The sequence below is a fragment of the Salvia splendens genome, chromosome 15 (genome assembly GCF_004379255.2).
Source record: "Salvia splendens isolate huo1 chromosome 15, SspV2, whole genome shotgun sequence".
Lineage (NCBI taxonomy): Eukaryota > Viridiplantae > Streptophyta > Magnoliopsida > Lamiales > Lamiaceae > Salvia > Salvia splendens.
Genome location: NC_056046.1, coordinates 17,586,661 through 17,604,676, shown reverse-complemented (window position 1 = coordinate 17,604,676; position 18,016 = coordinate 17,586,661). Strand labels below are relative to the sequence as shown.

Below are 18,016 nucleotides of genomic sequence, written 5' to 3'. Positions count from 1 at the left end.
ACTGGGAGCGCATCGCCGAGCGCTACAATGAGACGAAGCCGCCGAGCGCGTACAAGTGCCAAAGGGAGCAGCTCCGCAAGCACTGGGATCAGGTGAAGAAGCAAGTCAACCTATTCGCAGCGGAGTACGAGAAGTGCTCGAGGGATCAGGGAAGCGGCGAGAGCTTGAGTGACGTGCGCGATAGAGCGCTGTTGTCGTACCAGTCCATGTACGGCGACTTCAAGCATTTCAGCATCTGGGCGCTCTTGAGGGACAAACAGAAGTTCTAAGGCGGGATTCTACACACCGGTGCGACAAAGAGGACGAAGACCACCGACACTGGTGGTTACACGACTAGCGAAAGCGGAACTTGTCCGGTGGACCTCAACCGGACGTGAACGGAGGAAGAGAATTCCGGCACATCGATGTCCTCCCGGCGGCGTCTCATAGGCGTCAAGGCTGCGAAGAACAAGGGGAAGGCGAAGGCGACATCCTCCTCGGCTGCCGCCCCCCATCGCCGATCCCGACCCCTACCTCGCCCCCGATGACAATTGCCTACTCGGATTTGCCAACGGTCTCGATGGCGCGGACGTTCTTGGATATGCACAACGCCCTTATGAAGCGTACGAATCCGACCATAGACGAATACCTCGATGGGTTGATCGATGAGTTGCGCCGAACGTTGGGGCTTTTGTAGAATAGTCAATTTTTTTATTTATAACCATTGTATCTTTTTTTAATCAATGTATTATTTACTGTTTCTATTTAATCGTTGTGTTTTTTAATTAGTTTGCATTTATATATTTGAAAACATTTAAATTAATTAACAATAAAACCTATAGGGCCCCTTAGGGCGCTTCACTACAGGTGAAAGGACAGAGGAATAAAATGCTGACGTGGCGGTGCATAGGGCACCCCTTAGAGCGCCCCATTTTTGGATGCCCCTAATTACAAGAATACCAATTGCACAGGGAAAAGACAAAAAAGAAGAGTAAACAACACAGTAGAGGTAGTGAATATCGTAAAATGCTAAAATAGAAAAAAAAGAAAAGAAAGAAACAACAACTAAAAAAAGTCGCCCAAAAAAGAAATTGCCGCGCAATTCGCTGCCGGCACCGGCACCGGCTCCGGCTCGTCTCCCTCCTTTCCAAACCTCACCATCTTCCTCAAATTTCTCAATCCTGAATAAACAAGCGTTGCGCGCAGATCAGTTCCGAGCGGCATCCGCCTCAGGTCATCTGTGGTTTTCTGTGTATGCAATGTGTTCGATGAAATGCTTCTATCATTCCTAAACTTGAAACTGTGGAATTTTGAATTGATATCGTAATCCAAAACTATCACCTTGGTGAAATTTTCCACAAATGTTTAATTTCAAACTTGGGTGGGTTTCAGTACTAATTTCTTTGCGATAATTGTGTTAATGTGTGTATTCGTGTAGCTGATCTGAGTGTTTCCCTCCACAGATTGAGTAAGAAATTGGCTGTGGAAAAGGTTCATCATGTTTGCAACTGCAGTCAGGTTTATTGCTAAGAAACCAAAGCCTAAAATGAAGCCAATAGAACTCAAGACTCCTCCGGAGCAAACGCAGACAATCACAAGGGTTATATTCGACGTCTTGAAGGAACACGGCCCTCTAACCATTGCAGACACATGGGAGCATGTTAAGGTACTTGTATCTGAGCTAATTAGAATTTTATGTTGATTTAATGCCTGCTTCTGCCATTGAAAGATATACACGAAAAATTATCCTCTTTGTCAATATTAGGTCATGTAAGATTTTATCTTTATCACATTCTTGATTCATAGTAATGAAATGTCGCTCGTGATCATGTACCAATGTGCACAGTGAGAAGATCAAAGTGATTCTTGTAAAAGAAATTCATTATAATTATGCTTCCTGCTGTGGTGAAGAAGTTCATTATCTCTTGTTGGATATCTGCTCATATCTATGCAGATTCCTCACCTCCATATTGAGTACATGGGATTTAGTATTTATACTCATAGCTATTCAATTATCTAACAATATAACCTTCTTTAACATAACATTATCTGAGCAATCATGTTCTGTTGCCGACTGAGAGATTAGTACGCAACATTGATGGTCGAATTGAAACTCTTAAGTGTCTGGATTTGGTTTGATTTTGTTTATGTTCATAACATAAATATACCTATTTCTCATGATCATATCTGTGTGAAAGAGTGGTTGATGATGGTTTTGTAACCTGATTAGGGTGTTGGGTTGAGAGGACTCTCAAGCAAAAGGCACATGAAAATAGTGATGAGATGGATGAGAGAGCGGCAGAAGCTGAGGTTGATATGCAACCATGTTGGCCCTCACAAGCAATTTTTATACACTACATGGTTCACAAAACCTGATGTCAGCCCAACACGCCCTAGCACGAGGCCGGGAACCAACGACTCTTCAAGACCCAAGCCATGAGCATCTTACATTATCTGCAATCTCGTTTTTGTGGAGTAGCTCATGTTTTTATGACTGATTTTCATATAGGAAAACGTCAGACAATAACTTCCATCGATCATTTTCTTGAATCACGATCGTTCGCCTACTTGTCATGAACTCTTAAATTGTCGGGTGGGGCAAAAAATAGGAGAGGCTGCGAACCCTTAGTAATGTTGAATATGGGATAATTATACTATTCATACAAAATGTTTCATCATTGTTTTATATTGATATAAAAGGGTTTAAAGTTTGCATAAATAATGGAGTACCAAAAATTTCATTTACGTTTCGATTTAATACATTTTGTCATATATATATCTAAACACCTTTGATTTTTAGTTATGTGGTATATAAAACCTAAAATAATGATGAAATTTTTTGTGCCAACATATATTAGTAATGAAATTGTTGTATTAGTGTGAAACAATGTTCACATATTTTGTACTTCATATAGGCAAAAAAAAGTTGACATTATCTACATACAATAGACTGAATGTGTTAAAATTAAACATGAATGAAATTTTTTAGATTATTCAAATTTTTTATACTAATATAAAAAAAATGATGAAATATTTTATATGAATATTGTAATTAACAATGTTGACTGAGAATGCCTTGGCTAGACATGTTGTGGTTGTGGTTGTTGTTGAAAGCCCATTAAGTGGGTAATATAAATTGTTGAAAGCCCATTAAGTAGTTTCCACTAGTAGCCTAAAATATATCGCCGATCAGATTCCGATGTCGTTACTCGCCTAAGATATTCAGGTGATCTTCATTCGTATCTCTGCTCTCTCTCGATTGATCGATCGAATTTCTCGACCTTTTACGAGTGCCCATACCTGAACAATAAATTTAATCATTTTGAATGAATTACAATTTGTAACAAATCTGAAGCTCAAAATTACACCAAGCTGCGATTTTATTCCGGCGAAATTGGGGGTGGAGGATCATTTATGGCTCTAGTTGAACCTGTTATGAATTTCTGAGCTGGAAAATTGGTTATCTGTAGTGTTTTTGGCTGTGTATTTCATCTCATGTTGATTTCGGATAGGATAGATTTTTCTGTGGATGCGATGCATGGATTATTGGCTGCGGTACTTACTGGTAAGCGATGTACTGCTGCTTTGAAATCAAAATTTGAAGCATTTTGTTTTCTGTTTTATCGATACCTGTACATTTGATTTGGTGCATATTTTTCAGCTGCCATTTTTGGCGCAATTGGAGCCGGTTGTGTGGTTGTACCAAGCACTAATTGCTACGTCTTCGATAATACCAGCCATATCTATGATTTTGTATCCTTTAATTTGCTGTACATGTTTCGGTAGCTGAATACAAACAAAATGTAATGTTTTCGCTTCTTGGGACAAAGTTATTTGGTTGTGCATGTAGCTTTAGTTGATTCTGATGAAGGCATAAAGCTTAATCTTGCAAACTGTGTGTTGTAAATTTGTAATGAAGGATGAGATATGTGAGATATGTATGTAGCTAAAAACAATGTCGTCTATGTGAAAGTGATCTTTTGCTTGCGATCTTGAAGGGGCTCTTTCAATCAAGGGAGGCCTTGCTGTTTAATGGAAACGACCTGTTTATCTAATTTCAAATTGTTTTACCTTAAATCTTTGTTTAGAGCAGTTTGTTTGGACAACTTTTCGAGTATGATGATGAGAAGGTAATGCCATTTAGGGATTAGGAGATCGTAAAATATTGAACTTAAGTCTGTCTCACAATGTGTTTTTCAGCTGCAGTTGGACTAGTGAATGACTGTGCTTCTGATATCATTATATTCATGCAGGATCCTGATTTGGTAGTACGATTTTGTAAAGATGTCGAGACTAGAGCCCGAACGGTAGTACACATATACTACATAGCCTTCTCATTCTTTTCAAATTCCATTAAAAGTTGGGCAGTAACATTTTTACATAAAGTTACTTGTTTGACCACACCAAAATGTGAAACAATATGAAGAACATGAAGAAAAAGTATAATAAAACACTTGAAGTGTCATATCTTGGAGCTGAAAAAAAATTAAATGAATCATGAATGTACATATATGTTTGATTTATGCTATACTTTCTGTTGCAAAAATTAATAGCTTGAGGCATGTCCAATTGTCCATTTTCACAGTTTTGTGTGTGTGTGTGTGTGTGTGTTTGGGAGTAGAGTGTTGTATTTTCTATATTGAGTGTGATGGCCTTGAGCTATGATTCTTATTTGGTTTATATGTGTTGTGAATTAATAGGGATATGTAGATTATGGAAGATATGACAGTCTCAATTATTTCATTGCCAGTGCTGGCACTGGTAACTTTCTTCAGGTTAGTTTGACTGCTTATCATGAGTTTCTGTTTGTTTACTCAAGTCACAGGAGTTATATTTGAGGTACTTATGGAGGTTAGTTTTACTTACTTCATAATCAGTTCTATATGTGCATAGCCTTGTACTTATTGTAACTGCAGGAGTTATCAAATGGTGATCTTCTAATTGTCTTAATAGCTACGATTAGTTGAATGGTGCAATGATTGAGATGCTGTAATTTACAAAATAATATGCTATATTTATCTTTTTGAAAGTCATTTGTTTTAAATTTCAAAATGAACTCCCTCCCAGAAAATATTGAGCTCAACAGAAATCTCCTGCAATTGCATGATAACAAAATCACTTTTGAACACTTCAAAAGTCTTGTCGTTGTACATTTCCAGGAATACTTTAATGGTGACATAAAGAACTGTGAGACAACTTATGATAAACTGGGACGCACGGCTCAGGTAGAGATCACTGCTTCACAAAATTTTGCATGTTTCATGTTGGTTCATTCTTTTCTTTTTGTTAGTAATATTACTGAAAAGTGGGGTCATGGAGCTATCTTTTCGGTTCTGCTTGTAGCTAACCATATTATATTTGACGAAAATTACTTTTTCCTCAACTTTTAGGTAAATATAATATGTGGAAGTTGTCCTAATGGACGGTGTGTAGGTATGTGAAACTTCACTGTCATCTACATTTAGAACTGAAATCACAGGAAGATCTCTGTAATTCTTTATGCAAAAGCTTTTTTGTTCATGCCAATGGCTACCATCTCCATTGTAGATGCTGTTTTTAGTATCTTGCACATAGAATGGGTATCCTGATTTGAAATTCTTCTTTCAAGACAATACTTTTATGAAAAAGTATGTGATAGGCTTTGCATTTATGATGTAGCTGGAATTGGATGCATTTGCAGTGTGACATATGAATCTACTTGCAGGTAAAATTCTAGACTCCTCAAGTGAATATATGAGCTAAAATCTGAAGATGAACTTGCAAAATTGGCACATGGGTGGTCAATTTTGTGAAGAGAAACTAGATAAATTGGAATAGAAACATTAGCTAGCATTCAAATGGTTATAGGTGCATAGTCTTGTTGAGAAATTCTTCCTTATTTATCCCTGTTACTTCGACAGTATGTTCTTGTGTTTCCAATTTCTCTGATCATGTGGCTGGTTTGGGCAGAGTACTCATTGATCTCGCCCTACCTTGTGTGAAGCCAGGCTTACGAGTGTTTGAAGGCTTCACAGTTGGTTTTCATCCACGGTCATGGGAAGTAGTAAGGATCTCTATAATTCTGTGAACTTTGCCTTGAAAACCAATTTTGGGGTAGACCAATTTACTAACTACATAAATCACTGATTGTAGGTCTATAATGGCATGACACAAGTGGGCTATGAAAAGGCTTATGATGAATTTAGGTACTACTTTTAGTCATTTCTTCGCTTTTGTATTTCTTTCTTTTTTTGGTAAGTATCAAGATTCAATGCTCTCTATTTTCTACTAATTTTTTAGTAGTATAATTTTTTGATATGACCAATCGTTTGTGAATTACTGCTACAGCTTCAGCACTGAGCAAAGAGATGTAACCCTATACCTAACAGCAGTTGCTTCCTTATCGAGTTTGGTGCAGAAACCCACAATCAAGGTTCATCATTTGTGTATTTGCATCAGTCTACCTAGCTTTTTGTTCTTTTCTTTCCTCTGCCTTTTTTTCTCCTCCTCTTCTTGTTCTTTATCGGATGCTATCTTTCTCCAGGTTTCTCCACAGGAAGGATTAGTGGTTAAGTTGTCTGGTTCAGGAGCAAATGGCAACCCACCAACAACCTTGTCTCCCACAATGATAGCTGTGGATTGGAGATGTAAATATCTTCATGAATCATATGATAAATTGGGATCAGTTTTGTGTTGCTCCTACTGATATTTTTTCGCTACTTCTATTTAGGTGAAATAGCCCGAGACAAACCTTATGAAGTTAATATCACAATTCCAGTATTGAATTATGCTCCAGTTCAGTTTACTTTTGCAAAGTTATGCGGTGAGCATGGAAATGTCAATATTCAACTACTCACTAGTGTGTGCCATAGCACTGGCATCATTTTACATATGCTCACACTTGGTTGCTAACCAAAAATATGTTTTTGAGCTTGTTTTCAGCATTTGCTAATCTCTTTCCACTCTCTTTCTCCGTCAATGGCTCCTTTCTAAAACTGTATAGATCACATTCAGAATGAACGTGGCGAATCTCTGAGAGGATGGGGTATATTTGGAATAATTTCATGCATGTATGTCAATATACTTCTTGAATTCTGCATTAAAACTCTTACCGATAGTGGAACTTTTAACTGCACAATGTTGCTTTTTGCAAACAGATTAATTGTTGGTTTAACACTCTCATGCGTTGGAGGTTTCATCTATAAGATGCGAGTGCAGAACCTGGTACGTTATCTGACATTTGATTATGCTTGTTTCATATTGTTGGTGAATATAGTTCCTTCAGAGCTCAAGATAATTGAATCCAGCCTTTCCCGTGTCCCTCTAATCATTACATGACTCGTTGTTTGAATTGTTGATTAAGTTAGTCTGACACCCATCATTCTGCATATTTCAAGTTTTAACCTTCATTTGCAGCGTGGGCTCGATGCTGTCCCCGGAATGGCGATATTATCTGCATGTTTGGAAACTGTAAGTATACTCCTTTTAAGTTTGATGTATCTTAAGCTGCCACTGTCTTTTAAGTCGAGCTATTTAATGTGCTTCTACGAGCAGTGACTACAAATAGCCAGTAATCTTATAGTAGTTCATAATATGCTTATATGGCTCCGTGATTTGATGTAAAATACACAGGCAAGCGGAGGCTTGGGAGGACCTAGGTATACGCGCCCAGACGAGGCAAATGATCCTTTCGTAAACCAAGCTGCACGGGAGGAGCAGGCAGCTTCGACTCGTCGAACTACATCAACAAGTGAGAAAACTTACGGGTCGATCTGATTACGCATCAAGATTTTTCTACCATGATTCCCGCTCCAGCTTAATATTGCTTTCTTTTCAAGTACTAGTAATTATTATTTCAACAACACCCCATTTTGTTAGTATGAGGTTGTTATTTCAAGTAATGTCAAAAGGAACTAATCTAGTTGAAAAGAGAATAGCGAAGGTAGAATTGTTCTGTTTCGTGTGTACATTTTGTTCACGTAAACTATATATTTACGCAAATTACGCAAGCAGAGATAGTTGTGATGGCGTTCACTTCAAGATTTGATTGCGTTGCTCTGGTCTTTAATCCTTGTAAATATTTGTCTTACTCCAAGATCATTGCCAATGTTTGGTCAATTTCTGAATTAGAAAAAGCATACATGCCTCGATAACACAATCACTAGCTTCAATCAATGGAATATAGTAGCATTAAATTTGATTCAATTGCATTAACCTTTACCTAACCAAAAAACTACCTTGAAGCATTATATAATTTCGACAGAAAGGTTTCAATTTGGAGCATATATTTGTATAATTTGTACATAAATTTTTCTGAACAGGTCATGTTAGCATGGAGGATTAGGAAGTAGTCAAAATGGATGTGTCATGTTATGGTATAATAATAGAATCTTATAAAGTAAGAAGTAAATTATATAGTAGTATATCTTTTGACAAAATCAGAGGAGCAGTTGCCCTACTATTATGTCTGCATATGCCCTTTACAAACCAGTCAATTGATTTTTTAAGTCACATGCAGCTACCAAATTAGTCAATATTAATTATTTTGAGTTAAGCACCTTTTGTCAACAGAGTAGGTGATGGATGTACTTCTCCTCTAATCAAATATTGTATTTCAAGTTTATATTTTTTTCATGCGAAAAAACTCTTAAAATCTTGTTACACGTGGCCTTGATAATGATTCTATCTCATCTAGTAAATAAGTGTGGATAACTCCACTTTTCGTAATGTCTTTTAATGGAGTGAGTGGTTCATTTCTAATATGGTATCAAAGCAAGTCCAAGTAGATGAAATGTATCTTTCTCTCTTATCTCTTTTGCCTAGTCCACATCGATGATGGATCTTTTTATCTCTTGTCTCTTGTCTCTTGTCTCTTGTCTTATCTATCTCACGTGTAGAAGTCCGATGTTGATTCATTCCGGCCCACATTGACAATGGATCTCTTTATCTCATGTCTTGCCTACCTCACGTGCGGAAGTATGATATTCTAGTTCATACGTGCAGGGGCGTGTTAAAAATCATTTAAAATCTTATCTTATATCGACTTGATAATAATCTTATCTTATTTGTATAAGTGTGGAGAACTCTCCCCTTCATAAAATCTTTTAAGGGGGTGTGCGACTCATTTCTAATAGCTCAAATCAAAAAAGACTTGAGAAGAATGAAAACTCAGACCATACAAAAATGCTAATCTCTATCTTGGAGACAGTAGTAACCAATCCAACTAAAAATCCTACCAACTCCAATTATTACTCTGTGTGTGTGTGTAATGTACCTCTATAAATACTACTGACATTCCATATCTCATATCATCAAACAAGCTTTTCCTTCTTCAATAGCAATTGTGCAACAGGCAATACAAAAATGGCTAAGTTCATCATACTCAACTTGTTCTTCATCATAACTAGTCTCGTATCACTTGCCCCTCTCTGCTTCTGCCACAGCACCAATGGAGGCTATCTCTACCCACAATTCTACGATAGATCATGCCCACAAGCTCTCCAAATCGTCGAGTCCATCGTCGCCAAAGCCGTCGCTAAAGAGCCTCGTATGGCTGCCTCACTTCTCAGGCTCCATTTCCACGACTGCTTTGTTAAGGTATCACTGTAGAAATATGCACAAACACATAAAATCAGTTTTTTTCACAATGAAGTAATCTTGGTTGTTTGTTTTTGAAGGGATGTGATGCATCACTTCTTTTGGACAATGGTGGAGGCATAACCAGTGAGAAAAACTCAGTTCCAAACAGAAAATCGGTTCGTGGATTTGATGTGATTGATGAGATCAAATCTGCACTCGAGAAAGCCTGCCCTCGAACTGTTTCTTGTGCAGATATCCTGGCCATTGCTGCTAGAGATTCCACCGTGCTCGTGAGTTCGTCATCTTGGACTAATTCATTTGTTGAATTTGCCGGGCCGAGTCACTTTTCGTGCATAATAAGTGACCTAGCCCGGCCAACATATGTATCAAGACAAGTTTGATAAACTTAGGTAATAACAAAATATGAGATATAACATTTAAATGTAATACAATTTCAGGCCGGTGGACCAAGCTGGGTGGTCCCATTGGGGCGAAGGGACTCGAGAGGCGCAAGCTTGAGTGGGTCAAACCACAACATCCCTGCTCCAAACAACACCTTCCAAACAATCCTCACCAAATTCAAGCTACAAGGATTGAACATTGTTGATCTTGTAGCATTATCCGGTAAATTAATTTATATGTTTAGTCACTAGGGGTGAGTCGGTACGGTATACCATTACTGAGAACGTCATACAACACTGAAAACTGCAATATGACAAAAATATCATACCTATACTAAAAAATCGGTATGGTTAATTTTTGGTAAACCACAGTATAGGAAAGCGTCATACCGCATACCGTACCGAAAACTGCAATATGACAAAATATCAAATTTTTGGTATACCGCATACCATACCGAAAACTACAATATGACAAAATATCAAATTTTTGGTATACCACAATATAGGAAAATTAATATTGTTACCGTACCAGTGCGGTATTTCGGTATTTTTCCCTAGTTTAGTGTACTAAACTCCATCAATTCTCACTTTTTCCTTTGTGAGGGTTCAACAATCCACATCAGAACTCCACATTAGTACGATATTATCAGGCATTGCACTTATATATTGTTTGCACATTTTCTAATTCTCTGATGCGGGATGGTTTGAATCTCAACATTTACAAAGTTGCTAGCTATTTGAACATTATTTTTTATTGCAGGAAGCCACACCATAGGAAAGGCAAGATGCACAAGCTTCAGACAAAGGCTGTACAATCAGACTGGAAACGGGAAGGCGGATATGAGCTTGGAGCAGTCGTACGCGGCCCAGCTTCGGACGAGGTGCCCGCAGTCCGGGGGCGACCAGAACCTCTTCCCCCTGGACTTCGTCTCTCCCACGAGCTTCGACAACAGCTACTTCAAGAATCTGCTGAGGTTCAGGGGGCTGTTGAGCTCGGACCAAGTGCTGGTGACGAAGAATGAGGAAACACTGGAGCTGGTGAAGAGATACGCGGAGAGCAAGGAGGTGTTCTTCGACCAGTTTGTTAAGTCGATGGTGAAAATGGGGAACATTTCGCCATTGACGGGCCGCAGAGGAGAGATCAGGACCAACTGCAGGATGATTTCTTCTTGAATCAACATGCATCATCTTGTCTTTTTATTACTACTCCATAATTTATTCTTCGAGATGTGTAGTATTTCTTTGCTTTGATTATGTGAAATCTTATTGTTGTTGTTCTACAATTATTAATGGGAATACTATGTTGTGTGTATTTACCTTGTTCCTAAAAAGTACTGAACTCCAACCTTTTTAGTCCGTCCCTGAAAAGTTTTAAATTTTCTAATTTTAGAAATTTCTTTCTCTCTCTAATGAGCTGGAATTTATTTTCCACTAATAATACTTTAAAAACTTTTTTTCTTTTTATCTCTCTTATTTTATCAATTATGCATTAAAATCCGTTCAAACCAAATGTTCATACTACTTTTCAAGGGCCAAGGGAGTATAATTAACTCAACATTGTATATACTCCATTTATCCATAAAAATAGACTAGTTTTACCATTTTTTATAGTCTCCTATAATTAGATAAAGTCTAAATATGAAAAGTTTTTCAACAAATTATAATCATACACATGATCTTTCAATTCACTAATGCCATCCGCAACGGTGGCAGCCGTCGCCACCGCCGTCCGCGCCGCTGGAACGGATGTGTCTCGCCGCCGCTGCGCTCGTGCCAGCGAGCAGCTGACGTGTCGCGCGGCGATTGGGCAACGGCATAGCCGTTGCCTTTAAATGTTTTTTAATTTAAAATCGGTTTTTAATTAAAAAAACCGATAGAAAATAAAAAAAAATTCACTTCCCAAAAAAAATATAACCGTTTATTACCGGATCTCAAAAAACAATTGGGGTTGGTGCCGCCGGATGCGTAGTCTTCCTCGGGTAATATTAGCCAATAATCATGTAATTTTTAATTTTTAGGAGTTTAATTATGTAATTTTTAATTTTTAGTATTTTAATTATGTAATTTTTAATTTTTAGGATTTTAATTATGTCTTTTTTATTTTATTTGTAATTTGTAATATTTATTGTGGTTTTTTAATGAATTTTAGTATTATGGAAATGTTTTTGTTTAATTGAATTTTAAATTAATTGTGCTCGTCCTTGCGGAAGAGCACAGCTGTGGGTGTTGTGCTCTTGCCAGAGAGCAGACAGAAAAAGTGGGGTCGAGCCCACAACCGTACCGCTGGCAAGAGCACGGTTGTGGATGCTCTAATACTCATTCCACTGTCCTTTTTTCTCTCCTTATCTTTCTTCGTCTCTTTCTTACTTTATCTATTGAGCTTTAAAATATGTATCGTTTATATGTTTGTCAATATCTTTTTCAAGGAGGGAAGTACTCTACATTATTGTTTTGATTTTCATTAGAGCATCTCCAATGGCGGACGTCCGGTCGAATGTGCGCGACGGGCGACCGGGACGTCCGCCATTATGGCAGGGGAGGTCGGATACGGACGTCCCGTGAGGACGTCGGGTGTCCTCGGACGTCGGCGCGACGGGCGGGCGGACGTCCGCCATTGTGGCGTGGGTCGGACGTCCGGGTCGGACATCCGATTTTAATTTTTTTTAATTTTTTTAAACTCTATATATACGGCTCGTTGAATTTTATTAGTGCATCCACAATGGCGCCTAGCACACGGCCTAGCCGAGAGCCTGCGCTAGGAGAACCATTAGAGGAGCCGAAAACCGTCGAGCGGTTTTCCGGAAATCAATTTCGCCTAGCGCTAGGCTGTCAAAATCCACTGGGCTATGCGCTGGGCCATCCGCTCGGCTCCATTGCAGCGCCCGGATCGCCCAGCGCATAGCCCAGCGGATTTTTTATTTTTTATTTTTATTTTAAAATTTGTAAAATATTTTTAACTATAATACATATAATAAAAAATATTAAACTTATATTTATTCTTTTATCTACTATAATAAAAGTTATATTGAAATTAAAATTTTTAAAGTATTCACAAATTTAATTTTTATTATAGGTAAATTTTTTTATTAATTTTAATTTTAATTAATTTTTATAAAATATTTTATAAATTTTAATTTAATTAAATTTTATTAAAGGTAAAAAATATCTTATAAATCTTAACATTTAAATAATTACATCAATCTGGTTAATTAGATTCATTATTAAATTATTAATTTGGACAAAACATATTTTTCCAAAACATATTAAGTAATGTACTTTTTGCGATTTTGAATGTCATTTTTTTATTAATGTACTTTTTAAAAATTTTTGTACTTTTTTTAATTTATTGTACTTTTTTTAAAAATTAAAATAGTATTATTAATGTTTCCCGTATATGTCTCGTAAATTAAATTCCGTATATTGTGTTATTAGTGATGTGGCTATTGATGTGGCTGGGCTATTTATGATATGGCTAGGCTATGGCTGAGCTATTTCTGATATGGTAGAAGGATTTTTAGTATTGATGATGTGGCAGGAGAAGTTTGTTGCTAGGCTATGGCTGGGCTATTGCTGGGCTATAACCACTGTGGATGCTCTTACTATGTAATTTTTTTTTCAAATCATGTATGTTTTTTTAAATGAAGTTGTTAATTTTTCCCGTTCGTATTCGTGTTGAAATTTTATTTCCGTATACGTAAATTGTTTTATTTGTGAATTTGTGATTTTTTTATTGATGGAAGTCCTAGTGGGAAGGGCGATGGGAAGGGCGGATTGTGAAGGGGATGTCCTAGTGACGTGGCAGTGGGATGGGAAGTCCTAGTGACGTGGCGGGAGGTGTTTTCGGGATGTCCTAGTGGATGTCCGAGTGGGACATCCGCCCACTGGAGATGCTTTTAGTTCTATATTTGGCCTTTGAATCCATCCGGGTTGAAATTAGGATCCAGATTCAAGATAACCCACCCGTATCCTTAAACCCTGTTTGTTCATCACTTCGATTCCGCATTTCCTCAGCCAAACCCCTAATTTCCGATTCTTCAAATCCATCTCTACCGCTGCAAATTACTGCTTTTTTCCGATAAAATCTAGGATTTCTTCGGCAATGAGACACTATTTCACCCGCTTCCTTTCCCAATCCCTCACCCGCCGCCCCAAATCCATCACACCCAGTCCCCGAATTGCAACCCCGCTGAAAAGCCCTAATCTGATTCGACGATTCTCGGACACAGCTCAGGAGTCGAAGCCTGCCCCATCACAACCAGTAGATGAAATCGTTGACGAGCTTTCTGGTCTCACACTGCTCGAGATAGCTGACCTTGCCGAGGTTCTGAGGCAGAAATTGGGGATTGAGGAAATGCCGATAATGGCGGTTATGATGCCCGGGATGGGATTCGGACCGGGAATGGCGGGGGGCAAGGGGAAAGGCGGTGGAGGCGCGGCCAAGGAGGAGGAGAAGAAGGAGAAGACGTCGTTTGATTTGAAGCTAGAGGGTGGTTTCGATGCGGGTTCGAAGATTAAGATTATTAAGGAAGTTAGGGCGTGTACGGATCTGGGGTTGAAGGAGGCCAAGGATTTGGTGGAGAAAGCGCCTACGTTGCTGAAGAAAGGCGTGACGAAGGATGAGGCGGAGAAGATTATCGGGAAGATGAAGGAGATTGGGGCTAAAGTGACCATGGAGTGAGGTAAAGCTGTTGATCATAGTCATTGATTCCTGATGTTCTACTTAAAATTTGTAGCTGAATTTTTATTTTTGGTTTGGATTTGATGGATTTCACTATGTGATGGATCCAATCGAAATTGCTACTGAAGCAAGGATGGATTTTTATGGGAAAATCCATGTATTGAACTTGAAATAGATAGGTAAAAGTTTAAGGGTAAACACAAATTTGCAGTATTTTCACTGCCATTTTGGATATTTTGCTAATTTTTGTTTGACATTTGTTTAGTTTATGCAATTATAAACTAGTTCATGTATAGTTACAAAAATATTGGTGGAAACTAGTTGGAAAAGTGGCATTGTCTGGTGCACTGAAGTGTTAATAAGGACACCATAGTGCAATTGTGTTAACCCAGGTAATGCAGGTTCTGGGTATTATGAGGAGTGGAGGTTTTAAGTCCTTGTGCAATTTCGAGATATTAATGTGTCCATACTATGATGAGTTATCTATGATTGCTCATAGCTTAATATTGCAATCCACTATTTCGATGCTGGTTTATCTCTTAGTTGATCTTGTATGTCTTAAGAGCTTTGAGGAATTTTTCTTGAAGTGCTTCGTAGAGTTTTTGTGTTAGTGGTTGATGTTGGTGATGAAATTCACCTTATTCACAAAAAGGATAGCATCTGTTGTAGTTTAAGCTTCATAATTAGCTTCTCAAATGAGATTCTGTTTTGGGTGTGTCGTTATATCTGTTTCTGAACTCTTTTTAGTGAAGGTTCTGTAGAAATACTCAAGTAATACATGGCTGAGACCTTGATATATGATTGAATTTCCTTTGTCTTCCAAAATTCAAGATAGCTGTTTCATTTCAATCTTTGGTTGTGTTTGGTGTTCATATTGTTGTCTTGCTGGATCTTTTGATGGTTTGTCCATGTGCCACAATCACCACTCCGAGCATTGTGCTAGGAATCATATGATACGCCGGAATTTGAAGTCATTTCTTACTTTATACAACTTGGTACTTAAAAAGGGTTGATGGGCCATCTTGAAGCATGAGTTTCTACTTTGAGTTAGGCACGTGTACATACTATTATTCCACACGAATGGTGTGTCTGAGTTGCATATTGAATCATTATATTTTGGGGTTGGATTGAAGAATGGCTTTGAACTTTTCTGCACAGTTCGTGAGGCACACAATTTGTCCATTTCTTTGCAGTCGAACTTTGGTTTCACGGTCATGCTAGTTTCTCTGAAGTGAATCATTTTGACTACTCATATGATCTCTCAATGATTCTTTTTAGCCATTTTTGCTGCAACAGCAATGCCGGCTTTTATCCACGTACACAAGCGACTTGATGAGCAAAGAGAGGAACCAGACTGATTTTCTGGTGATTCAGTGACTTGGGCAGAAAACCTGGTTGCAGCATCATACTTGAACGGTCCCAAAAATTTGTGTGGTTATTATTAGTGTAGAATTGCTTTGGATTTACATTTTAAAATGTTACTCCCTCCGTCCCGGATAATTTGCCCCATTTTTCTATTTCAGTCCGTCCCACGTAATCTATCACATATCACTTTTTACCATTTTTGGTAGTGGACCACATATTCCACTAACTCATTCTTACTCACATTTTATTATAAAACTAATATATAAAAGCAGGACTCACATTCCACTAACTTTTTCAACTCACTTTTCATTACATTTATTAAAACTTGTGCCCGGTCAAAGTGAGACGAATTATCCGGGACGGAGGGAGTAACATATTTTTCAGTATTTCTCTAATTGAGAGGAAATTGATTGAAGGCAATTGAACTCGGAGGCCTAGTGTTCAAGTTGAGACCGAAAAAACTTAGTCAAAGCATAAATTGACACTAAGCACTACTAAGATTGCACATAAGAATATATTTCTTGCATTTATAGTAGTAACATATAGCAACCGATTGCACTTATACATCTCATTAATCTGTATACGTCCAGGCTCCAGCATAATCGAAAATCAAATGGATATTAAAGAGCAACAACGAGTAGTAAAAACTGGTCCTTCATAATTTAAATTAAATTAACAGGTTGATTGCAGTATGGCCTTATCAAATTAAACACATATTTTCAAGAGCGCAATTAGGGTAAACAATATGATCTGTTTAATTTGGGCGATATTGATCAAGATATCATTTCTGCGATGAGGACCAATTCTTGACTTCCGATGATGAGTGTGCGGTGTGCCCAACATATACGTGCCGCTGCCGCCTCTGCCTCTGCCGATCACAATCTCACATTTCATTAACTCCTCACTCACATTTTATTATAAAAATGATACTAATATATAAAAGTAGGACACACATTCCACTAAACTTTTCAACTCACTTTGCACTATATTTCTTAAAACTCGTGCCAAGTCAAAAGGATTCAGTTAATAGTGAACGGAGAGAGTGTAACTTAATTAATGTCGAGAGACCTTATTGGCAGATAAAGTTACATTTTATCACAATAAAACACGCGAAACCAACATGCTCGAAATTAATGGATTTGTGTCGAACCTTATTAGGTTTATATCCTTATCGGGTTGACCCGTAATGAACCTGATAGTTTCAGGCTGGGTTCGAGTAACTTGCTAAAAAAATATCACATTTAATTATTTTTACTACGCCATCCGTTCCATAGAAGATGTCACACTTGTGAAACGACACGAGATTTTAGGAGGTTTTGTTTTGTGTGTTAAATGGAGAGAGAAAATATAATTTTTATATTAATGTGAGAGGGAACTTTTTCCAAAAACAGAAATGTGACATCTTTTGCGGGACAAACTAGAAAGGAAAGTGTGACATCTATTATAGGACAAAGGGAGTATTATTTTTTGAAAAATTTTACTTATTCTATTCTCTAGGTTCATGTAAATCAGGTTTTTATTGTGTAAATTAGGTTAGAAAATAGGTTTAATTTTGTAATATCAAGTTTTAATAACGTAAGTTTGGTTTGTGTCGCTGTCATGTTGGGTCAACCCGTATTACATCATGTCGTTATCGGGTTCATGTCGGGTGCAAATTATGTTCGGGTTTGAAGGTAGCGATTCTTGTTGGGTTGAAATTTTTCTTAATACGTTGAATTCGGGTTAGGCCTTATTGGTTGAGTTGTTATCAGATTGATTCGATTTACGAATCAACCCTTAACAGGTCAAGTTTGGGTTAGGCATTATTGGGTTGTTTCATATTAGGTTGACTCGATAACGATCTAACATGCATGATTTGTCGCCCCTAAATAATACTCACTCCATCCATAAGAAGTGGTGGATTTGTTTTGCCCACAAGATTTAGGAAAAAATATTTATTACTCCTACTATATTAAGTGGAAAGAGAATAAAATAGGAGAGTGAATAAAATTGAAAATAAAGTAAAATAAGTGAAAATATAATGGATAAAGTATAT

At 37.6% G+C, this 18,016-nt stretch overlaps 3 protein-coding genes and 1 long non-coding RNA gene across 5 annotated transcripts; all 4 read left to right on the top strand.

Annotated features, from left to right (window-relative positions):
- The first annotated feature begins 981 nt into the window (after positions 1-981).
- On the top strand, positions 982-2,698 carry LOC121767550. The gene is made up of 3 exons (XR_006043133.1): positions 982-1,212; positions 1,443-1,645; positions 2,210-2,698. It is a non-coding gene; the product is annotated as an uncharacterized LOC121767550 (long non-coding RNA).
- Positions 2,699-3,155: 457 nt separating this feature from the next.
- LOC121769061 lies at positions 3,156-7,998 on the top strand. The gene is made up of 18 exons (XM_042165729.1): positions 3,156-3,205; positions 3,492-3,544; positions 3,641-3,732; positions 4,068-4,109; positions 4,233-4,286; positions 4,680-4,754; positions 5,139-5,204; positions 5,370-5,412; positions 5,638-5,683; positions 5,929-6,022; positions 6,112-6,164; positions 6,307-6,391; positions 6,503-6,605; positions 6,689-6,781; positions 6,962-7,028; positions 7,116-7,182; positions 7,375-7,428; positions 7,591-7,998. Exons 2-18 carry the CDS (start codon positions 3,514-3,516, stop codon positions 7,732-7,734), a joined length of 1,209 nt encoding a protein of 402 aa, XP_042021663.1. The 5' UTR covers positions 3,156-3,205; positions 3,492-3,513; the 3' UTR covers positions 7,735-7,998.
- Positions 7,999-9,274: 1,276 nt separating this feature from the next.
- LOC121767204 (peroxidase 72-like) lies at positions 9,275-11,234 on the top strand. The gene is made up of 4 exons (XM_042163420.1): positions 9,275-9,555; positions 9,636-9,827; positions 9,996-10,161; positions 10,699-11,234. The coding sequence occupies exons 1-4, from the start codon at positions 9,322-9,324 to the stop codon at positions 11,109-11,111; spliced, it is 1,005 nt and encodes a 334-aa protein (XP_042019354.1). The 5' UTR covers positions 9,275-9,321; the 3' UTR covers positions 11,112-11,234.
- A 2,650-nt stretch (positions 11,235-13,884) lies between these two features.
- LOC121769538 (50S ribosomal protein L7/L12-like) lies at positions 13,885-16,104 on the top strand. Of its 2 annotated transcripts, none has more exons than XM_042166377.1 (2): positions 13,885-14,617; positions 15,913-16,104. In XM_042166377.1, the coding sequence occupies exon 1, from the start codon at positions 14,038-14,040 to the stop codon at positions 14,614-14,616; it is 579 nt and encodes a 192-aa protein (XP_042022311.1). In that variant the 5' UTR covers positions 13,885-14,037; the 3' UTR covers position 14,617; positions 15,913-16,104. The 2 variants fall into 2 exon arrangements, with proteins under 2 accessions (XP_042022311.1, XP_042022312.1); XM_042166378.1 differs by having other exon boundaries at positions 15,895-16,104.
- Positions 16,105-18,016: the final 1,912 nt, after the last annotated feature.